The sequence below is a fragment of the Thalia democratica genome, chromosome 7 (genome assembly GCF_965202585.1).
Source record: "Thalia democratica chromosome 7, ktThaDemo2.hap1.1, whole genome shotgun sequence".
Taxonomy (NCBI): domain Eukaryota; kingdom Metazoa; phylum Chordata; class Thaliacea; order Salpida; family Salpidae; genus Thalia; species Thalia democratica.
In genome coordinates, this window is record NC_139171.1 from 40,436,089 (window position 1) to 40,446,687 (window position 10,599).

Genomic DNA, 10,599 nt, shown 5'->3' on the forward strand with positions numbered 1-10,599 from the left:
TGTATTTTGTAAACAGGTAATTTCGATATATTAGCGCAGCAAAAACTAAGTATTTTATTTAGATTTTACGTATGTGTGTAATATCAATTGTATTGATTTACGTAAATGTACAAATGGTGTATTTCTTGTTGTAAGTACAATAGTAATGTACTCAACTTTAGTTGTAGAAGATAAATACAAGTACAATGTTTTATAGAACTTTTATAAATGTTTACTATGTTATAAATTTTTAGATAAAATAAAATGAATTTAAATATAAACGAAGACCTCTAATAGAATTATATACTGTTAAAAGCAGAATGCCTTAATACTATATACGTATACATCTGCTAGATTCGTAAAATATTGTCAAATTTGCCTTTATTAACAAATAAGTCTTGACGTATAAATTAACTCTGTCTTCTATATAAAATAGCCATTAAGTCTTCAAACCAGCTCAGTTTGTAAGCCGTTCTATTTGAAAACGGTTCGGTTTTAAATTTGTCAGTATCTAGAAAGATTTTTTAATTAATTTACATTTAGTTTCCTTATCGTTTTTATTTAATTGTATTTTCTACTGAATATAGATTTTATTAGTTCCATATTTACTAAAATTATTTATTTCACTTCGGGCTAGTAAGGTATCAAATATCGAAAGACAAGAAGAAATTAATTAAATTTAATACTTATAAGTAGTAAGATAAGCGCTGGTAAATAAGCGCGCGTAAAACAGGCCTCAGTAGTTATCTTCAACAACTGCCACCATAGCTTACAGCGTAATCTAGTTTGTTTGTGATGTTAGCAATTTTTATAATAAATGATTTCAACTTTATTATTACAAGCCTTGTTTATAATTATAAACTGCAAAGTGTTAAAAAGCTGCAAACAGAAAATCACTATAAAACAAGTTTGTGTATACGAAATGTTGAAGGCCTTTTTTAAATAAATTAACATACACTCTTATATGAAAGCCTAAAGTAAAAACCACAAGTTAGTTTTTATAGAATGTAAATACTTCAGCCAACTTTTGAAATGTAGCTAGTTTTGCTAAAAGATTGCGATACAAACTTACGGACTGAAGTTTTATTTTCTTAAAGTCTTTGGAAATTAAAAAATTCAATGAAAATAAATCTTTATTTTTCAATCTAGATACCTCAAGCTTTGATAAAAATTTCTATATGTATTATAAATTTTTCTAATTTAATATTTTAGATATATTTAAAAATACAATTTTCATGTTTTAAAGACAAACGTAAAAAAGATTGCTCGAAAATAAGATAGATTTAGTGAAACTTTTTAATCGTTTTGGTTTCGCATTCCCTAAGGAACCTAACGAACTAGCCGACTTTGATTGCTTGTATCTCAAAAGTTACTTGAAATTTTTTTCAGCAGTTAAAAGTGTCAGATAGAAAAAATAAAACAAGATCACATGTAAAATTTAAAATTGACTACCCAATACACTTAAGTAAACACTATTTTTTTCAAAGGCTACTACTGTTCATTTATACTTTTTTATTTTTTTTACTGTATATATTATGTCAAAACTATAATCATACATCGAATGAAACACGAATGCACTCACCAAAATTTAAAAAATATACAACAGAAGTATTTGATATTAAAAAAACTAATTTATATCTTTTAAACACACAAAATGTAGTACAAAATAAATATGTACTAAAAAAATCACAATAAAATTAACAATAAAAAGGAGCTTTATACAGGTTTAAAAGCTATACATATAAACTTTAAACAAAAATAATAAAGTTCGTGTAAAACATTGTAGAACATCCAAATTAAAATAAATTACAGTATAAACCTTGATTGCTTAACACATTTACTTCCATACAACGTTTGTAAATATAAATAACAAAAAGCAATTAAAACACCCATTTAATTTAAAACATAATAGCAACATACCCTGTTAGTGTTTTAATTGAGGTTTAAACGTTTTTGCTTTTGAAGAAATGCAGTATATTAAGAGTACTTGTGACAAATCAATACATACAAGTATCTTTTATGCAGCATAAACAAACTATAAGGGTCATCAGAAATAAAAAACTAAAAAATAGCACAAGTGTTAATTACACTTACTAGCTTAATGATGTCATGGATTAACTAATTTTTTTTTAATTTGAAACTACTTGCAAAGTGAATAAAGACTAGCAAGCTACAAGAAATAAGCAGCAGCAATGAAGTCACCGGATTTGGGTCGAGATCGATCCCACTTCCAAGTTTGAATCTTCCTTGTTAGGCTGTACCCATTTTCATTTTCCATGGTTATTTTGCACCTGGTGAATTAAATCATTATACGTTATTTTTTAAAATTAGAGAAATTTTAATTTTGAATAATAAATTTTCGTACTAACTAAAAATGCAATATGAAAACATTTAAAACATTCTGTTTATTAATAAAAAATTTTAAATGCAACACTTTTATACATTATTTGAAGTAAAGTTTTATATAGTAAATTTTTTTTTTCTAATTTTTAGTTATAGGTAGCTTGTTACTTATTTGATATAGCACTTAATAAAATAACCTACTTGTAAAGATTTATTGATTTAATTATCTTATTTTAATAACTTACTTTTTACTAGGTCTTAAAACGTGGCACAAAGTGTAAATTGCAATTTCATATTCAGGACTACTTCCAACTAAAATGCTGGATTTTTGTTTCATTTCTCCAAGCCATTCATAATGTAACCCGTATAAGTTTGGCTTTGATTTATTGTAAAATTAATATAAAATACAAAAAAAAAATTACAGACTAAAAATACTGTTTATATACCACTATTATTATTGATTTGAAGTATTTAGGTATCGTGCAACAGGTTTATGCAATGATAACTTTATGCTTCAGCCATAAAAGTTAGTTCAAATTATTTAAAATTCTTCGCAAAAAAAACTATTATAATATCAAACTATTACCTACAGTGCAAGATATAGTGCATTTTAAAGTTATCGCAACAAAAAAACGTTATTTTTGTGTGCTTCACTTTTATATTTCTGTATAAAAATTTTATATAGATTTAAGACTCTGCAACTCGTGCCTATAAATATTTTACACATAACTTTTTAATGTCAGCAGGAACTAGCTTAACTGATGTTAAAAGTTATAAATTTCTCAATGTAAATACAATGGATAATACCAGAATACTTAATATATAAGTCAGTCAATAAAAACATTGAACTTTTTTCTTTAAAGGTAAGTATAATCAAAACAAATAATTTATTTAATTTCTTAAAACTTCAAAGTTACTAATTACTAGTGATGTACCGGACTCACTATCCGGGTCCGGGTCCGGCCGGATATTGCCATTTTTGTCTGATATCCGGATCCGGCCGGATTCTAAATTGAAAAAAAAGTCCGGATCCGGTTCCGGCCGGATTCTAATTTGAAAATAAAGTCCGGGTCCGGTTCCGGCCGGATTCTAATTTGAAAAAATAGTCCGGATCCGGGTCCGGCCGGATCCTAACAGAGATCCGGCCGGACCCGGATCTAGTTAGTAAAAAAGAGCATACTGAAAAGTATTTTTTCAAAAACAAACCCTGTGTAAATTATTAAGTGTCATTTTCGACAGTTAAAATTAAACATCTACCGTGATTGGCTCATTTTGTACACGTGACTAATTTACATTATTTTACATTTAAATTATGAAATAAACATTTCATGAAATGCAACTCTTTACATATGTTGTAAAATTGAAAACTTTGGAATGAATACTTGCATTATTTATTATTTAAAGTTGAGCTCAGAGAATATTTATAGTTAATACGGTTGAAATACGAGCCAATGAGAATCATATGACGAAATGTTTCAAACTAAATACTGATGCAACAAAACATCAGTACATGCAACGCAGTTTATATGTAAGCAGTTAGTTAGTTTGGTGTGTAGCTTGAAGTAACAAAATATCTTGAACGTTTTTGTTAATGCTTATTGTAAGTAGTGTTTTGTTTTAAAAGTGAATATTTCAACAGGTGTTTAATTGTTTAAATATTTAAGCCAGGTTTATAGATTAATAGTTTATTAAAAATTTTACATTTTCTTGTTTACTAAAAGTTTTATTTAATTTTTAGTTTTTTGTTTTAAGTCTTTTGATATAGATTTAAATAGCTTCCAGTTTTAAAAGTGTTACCAAAGTAATTAATAATTTTGTATATGCTAGTATTTCTTGTTGTGTTTTATATAAAAGATTCATCACTCAAAACTATCGTTTCTGATTATAGAAAGTAGTCTCAGCTAGAATTTAGTATTTGTTAGATATTAATTAAATAAGGTGCGATTTAATCATGATGGGTAGTACTAATAAGTTAAGTGTACAACAATCAGTCCACAACTTTACTACCAAATTGTCAACCTTTGCTAGCTGTTCTACTGATTATTAGATTAAAGTATTTTTTCAGTTTCTAAAAACCTCATTCTGACTCAGGCTTGTTTATACTCACTCTAGCTATTTTTATTGACTTAAACAGTGGCAACCATGCTAGTTTGAAAATTTTTGGGAATTTTAGAAAATCTTGGACTGCCTCAGGCTAGTTTAGTTTTTTATAAAAACTCAGGCTAGTTTTCTTTTAGATTTTGAATGAGTTTGAGCTGATCCAGTTTTTAATATTTTGTTATTTTCTAGTGTATTTTGTTCAAGAACTTGATTTCAGATTTTTAATTGTAAATAACACCTAAATTTGTAAACCTTGTGGCTAGCTGTTCTACTTATTATTAGATTAAAGTTCTTTTTTTTCAGTTTTTAAAAACCTCATTCTGACTCAGGCTAGTTTATTCTAGTGATGTACCGGACTCACTATCCGGGTCCGGGTCCGGCCGGATATTGCCATTTTTGTCTGATATCCGGATCCGGCCGGATTCCAAGTTGAAAAAAAAGTCCGGATCCGGTTCCGGCCGGATTCTAATTTGAAAAAAAAGTCCGGGTCCGGTTCCGGCCGGATTCTAATTTGAAAAAAAAAGTCCGGATCCGGTTCCGGCCGGATTCTAATTTAAAAAAAAAGTCCGGATCCGGGTCCGGTCGGACCCGAAATTGTGGGTCCGGTACATCACTACTAATTACATAAAAAGAAAACATAATAAATTCAATTAAACTCTCTCTTAACTTTATTTTTATTTTATAAAAAACAGTTAAAAAACTCAGTAACATAAAAAAAACAATTTATTTTAATAAAATAAGTTTGTTGAAAATAAAAAGTAAAATTATAAATTTTTACAAAAGGGTTGATCATGCCAATTCGATCATCAGACCACAAGTTTCGATAGACTGAGACCGGTTTCGTCCTTATTATATTAATAAGGACGAAACCGGTCTCAGTCTACCGAAACTTGTGGTCTGATGATCGAATTGGCATGATCAACCCTTTTGTTAAATTTGAGCTTGTCTCACGGCAAACGAAAGTCCGGACTTGTTCTGCAGACTTTCGCCGATTTTGTTGATTATAAATTTTTATTAAAAATAAACTATCTAACTATTAGCCATAGAACTGAAAGAACAAAACACTTTTTAGCAAACTAAATTAAACACGTTAAGACATTAAATCTTTGCGATGTAATTAAACTGCAGCTTATTCGTTATCCGTAAAGCCCAAACAAATAAAATGCCTCTTATAAGTTATGTATTCACGTTCAAAGCACTTTAATTTCTATTTTTACCACTAATGCCATTCTTTAATGTATTAAGTGTATTAAATTGATATGAAGGAAAGCTTACGTCTACGACAAAAATTTTGATATGCTACTAAGTAAAATATTTATTGAGTTTAATTTAAAAAGTTAAACTGCAGCTTATTCGTTATCCGTAAAGCCCAAACAAATAAAATGCCTCTTATAAGTTATGTATTCACGTTCAAAGCACTTTAATTTCTATTTTTACCACTAATACCATTCTTTAATGTATTAAGTGTATTAAATTGATATGAAGGAAAGCTTACGTCTACGACAAAAATTTTGATATGCTACTAAGTAAAATATTTATTGTGTTTAATTTAAAAAGTCATATTAATCAAGAAATTTTCCGAGAATATTTTAGGAATACATAAACTTAAGATGAACCACTTAAAAAGTTATTGATAGATATTTTAACGAATAACATTACAATAAAGGACTTTAAAAGTACAGTAACCTCTTGCATCTTTACGCACCCTTATTTAGTTACGCATTTTAGAATTCTAAAAACCTCAAAAAAAAATTTTAATATTGCATAAATCATGGCATGAAATTTGATTCCTACTCAAAAAATCTATATATCTTTAACACAATGCAAGACAAGTTTATCCTTATGTGGGCAAAGGTCAAGTTAAAAAAAGTTGTAGTAACATAAACAATTTTTATTAAACATTTTTCTTATATTTTATATATTTTTGTTCAAAAGAAGAAATCTGTTACAGCACCAAATGCATATTTTTGTTAAAGGTTATAGAAATTTTTTTTATTAAAGACACAACACCATTTTTTAATTGTAAACAAATGCTTAATTATAAATTGAATTTGCTAAGTAGAATATAATATAAATGTTAAGTATTAAATAAGTCACATATAATTAAAGATAAAATATACTTTTTTTTAAATTAGTCAAATTTTCTACAAGTTTTATTATTTTGTATAAATTTTAATTCTTTTTTTTCATTATATGTATAATTTTATCTTTTGTTCTCATATTTATAAATAAAGTAAATGAATTATTAAATGTAGGAAAGTCTTCAGTATACTTTTAACTAGAAGCAATATCAAAAGACAGCCATTATATGTTTATTTGGTACCTCTCGTATCTTTACGATCTCTCGTATCTTTACGCATTTTTCCTGTGGACACAATTTGCATAAATAAGCGAGAGGTTACTGTATATGATTTTTTGAAAATTTTCAGGTTAAAATCTTATTTATAAAACTAAACTATAACATAAAAAATTACAACTTTTTAAGTGAAATAACCTCTTTAAAGTTGGTATACCCATAATAGTTTAAGTTTCCTGATTTCTCTTGGAGGTAAATAGCTAACCAGTTATGAAGTCCAACAACCTTTCCTTTGCTAACTTCACCAATAAATACATGCTCAAACCTAAAAAAATAAATGAAAGTTATACTGCAGTCATCAGACAAAAATAAATTGTTGTTTTGAGTTTCACACTTTACTTACAAACAATAATAAGGTTTGAAATAAAATGCAAAGGTAAAACATTTTGAAACTTTTTTATTTATGAATAAAATAAGTTATACTACCTAAAAAAGTTTATGTTTATTATCTAAACTGTTACTAGAAAAAAAAGTAAAATTTTAGTTTTTGTAAAGATAAGAACAACATCGTAAATTATTAAAAAAATCTTATACCATAAGACTTGATTTTTTTTAGTATAGGATATTTTTATTTTAACTCGAAAATACAAACAATAATTGTTATATTTATTACTCAAATACTAGTTTAACTTAAAATAAACACAAAGTAAAGCGTCTGATTCCGTTTGAATTTGGTGAGGTGTTCAAGTTTAGTATTTCTATTTCATTGAAAAAAAACAAATTGAATATATTTTCAATAACTTTTGTACGTTTTTTACTTAAGACAAGCTTACAAAACTTTAATTAAGCACGGCTAGAAAAAAGTATAAACTATTTTCAAAATTTAACAGCCATATTTTTCAAGGAAAATAAATAATACAAATAAGTAAAACAACTTATATGCATAAACTGTAGTACTCGGATAAAAATCTAAAGTTAATACTTCGATGAAAATTAACATATTTTATACATTTTTTGTATGAATTAAGCATTATAAAAAGCAGGAAAAAAATTCCCTTATCAACTACTACGTGTAAACCTGGTGTAAAAACATTAACAAACGAAAGCTGTTAAAAATTATGCAATAAAATAACTAACCCACAAGAATCAAGTACATGTCTCTGTCTGCTGTAGAGTCCAAACCAAATATCGTTTAAATATGTTTTAAACGCAGATATTTCTTCAGTTACTATGTCTAAAAATTTATTTTTTTGATTTCTTTATAACATATTAAAATATATTTATTAAAAACTCATAATGTATACAGGCGTTTAGGTATGCACCTAAAAATTAACAATAAACACAAAAGATAAAAAAAGGAAGACTTTGAAAACACTGTTGTTAATTACAGCTAATTTCGAAGTGATTTTTACTAAATATTTAAGCTGTTGTACATCAAAAAACAAAAAGGAACATATTTTCATAAATTTTGAATAACTAAGCTTTAGTCTTAATGTAATGTAATTGAGAAAGAAGTTTGTCCTTTAGTTTTAAAAACATTGGCACATTTAAAAAATTATAATAGTATACGTTGATAAAGACTCAAACTTATTTAAATTAACAAACTGAAAATTACAAATTATATTTCTTGCTCAAGTCAAGTTATGTAATTGAGCTTTAAAATGAACTAGAATTTATTGTGTGTAAGAAAATATAAAAACTAACATGAAATTAAGTTTTATATAAAGTATATTGACTTGGTTATTTAAGAAGAGTCGATACGTACTTTTTTCAACAAATAACTGAAATAAATACTCTCCAATTTTTGTACTACAAAAGTTTTCAAGAAACAACTTTTGCTCATTTAATTCTGTCTGAGTAACTTCTTCAGCGTTTCCAGATTTTGCAATATAATTGTCTAATAGTGCGATAAACGAAGCATATGTTGGCTTCTTAAATAATTCTTCATTGAGCGACGTAAAGAAACTGTGTTACAAATTTCTTTATGTAAAAATATATAGAAAGTTGTTTGAAAAAACTCTACAATTTATAGACAAGTTAAGGCCATAGTGGTTCCAAATTAATTTTTATAAGTAAGTCTTAATTTGTTAACTTTTATCAAAGCTAGTAGATAACTTTTCGGTGCATGAGTATTCAAATTCGGACAATGCAAATTCCGACAATTCAAATTCTTTGAAAATGTTTAAAGGGCCACAACTTAAGAAGTAATATATAATTGATATAAATAAAAAATGTCTATGTAGGCTTAATTAATACCTACATACACTTTTTTTTTGCCAAACTTTAAATACTTTTTGATATATGGCTAAAATAAACTTTAAAATATAGAACTTTTTTTATAAGTTTTAAATTTATTTTTAAATAGATATAATTTCTTTTAGTATCATAGTCTTATTATTTATACTTACATACACACTTTTTAATTCTATTATATATTTATCACTTTTTGAGTTGTAACCATTTAAACATTGTTTTAAGAATATTAATTGTCATGTAAACACAATTTTTTTAGCTTAACAAAACTCAACATAACTTTTAAGACACAAGGGGTCTATGTTGGTGAGTTTGATAAGTAATGTATGTATTTACAAACTAAAAAAAAAAAACTATTTGATAAAAATTCTATCTCTCCTAAAACTTTAACGTTTTACTTTCTTCAAATTAGAAACAAAATACATTCGAGAACTATTTTGAGAACAGGAGTTTTTTGGTACATTTGGACTCAAAACTTCTGTTTTCAAACTTTCAAATTTTAAAACGTGAAAGTTTAAACATTTTTAAAGGAATGTTCTGAAAAAATTGAAGTCTCTAGCTTATTAGAGAAAAATAACGATATACTTTTTAGTAATATATATATACATAAATTATCAACTGTTCACTTACGGTAATGCACTGCTATCAAATTTAGATGATCCAGAGGTGTACGATTGCTTGTTTGTGACGTAATCCTGCAACGTCACCGCTCTATTGTCGTCGTAATTCCACAAATTTTGCGTAATTTTCATGAACTCGTCTTCGCTGACAGAAGTCTCATTTTCTTCTGAGATAACATCATTAAAATCATCATCGTAAATAGTTAACAATAATTTCTGTATACTAAGGCACAAAAAAATTATACAGTAGTCATTAAATATTTACAATAGCATTACAACTATCTACATCTAATGTGTTACTTTTGTATTTGTTTAAAATATTTTCATAAATGATTAGTGATAATTTTAAACATACAATTAAATATAATACAAAAATATATATTAAAATGCACATACAGATTAAAACTGAATGAAAAATAATAGTGAACAGTTGAAAATGTTTTGTTTTAATTAGATAAACTTTAACTTCTACACTTTATTTTTGCATCAAAACACGTTGCGATAAAAGTACTAAAATAAATTACTATTAAAAAGATTTATATATTCCACTGAAAAACTAAAATTTAATTTTATAACTTCTAAATCAACATAAAAAACTGCAGTTTAAGTGTGTTTTTTTTTTGAAGTATTTGAGTAAATTGAATGGAAAAAATAAATAACATTACTTTTTTCAAATAAAAATCTTTTTAATAAAAAATATGTCTATTTCATGTTATTGAATATTAATACCAACCTAAATTAGAACTACTTAATTTCAGCAGAGTGAATATAATGTAAGATAGCAATATTATCATAGCCACCTGTTTTTCTATTTCCATTTACTTAGGCCTATATTGTGCTAGAGAAATTTCTTGTTGTGCAAGAAGTTTGAAAAAAGTATATAAATCTAAGGAAACAATCGATAAAAATAAAAGTAATACTTTAAAGCTCAATATTGAAACAACTTTTAAAGTAAAAGTTTTTTTTTTTTCGATTTTGAAAGAATATTTTAATTAAATGAACTAAAAT

General features: G+C 26.2%; 1 protein-coding gene across 2 annotated transcripts; it reads right to left on the bottom strand.

Moving 5' to 3' along the window:
* Nucleotides 1-1,491: 1,491 nt before the first annotated feature.
* Nucleotides 1,492-10,531, bottom strand: LOC145840493 (uridylate-specific endoribonuclease-like). 2 transcript variants are annotated; one of them, XM_082947773.1, is made up of 7 exons: nucleotides 10,325-10,531; nucleotides 9,602-9,755; nucleotides 8,484-8,683; nucleotides 7,856-7,952; nucleotides 6,917-7,043; nucleotides 2,568-2,698; nucleotides 1,492-2,270 (listed from the first exon to the last, which is right to left on the bottom strand). In XM_082947773.1, the coding sequence occupies exons 1-7, from the start codon at nucleotides 10,407-10,409 to the stop codon at nucleotides 2,150-2,152; spliced, it is 915 nt and encodes a 304-aa protein (XP_082803899.1). In that variant the 5' UTR covers nucleotides 10,410-10,531; the 3' UTR covers nucleotides 1,492-2,149. The 2 variants fall into 2 exon arrangements, with proteins under 2 accessions (XP_082803899.1, XP_082803898.1); XM_082947772.1 differs by having other exon boundaries at nucleotides 9,602-9,758.
* Nucleotides 10,532-10,599: the final 68 nt, after the last annotated feature.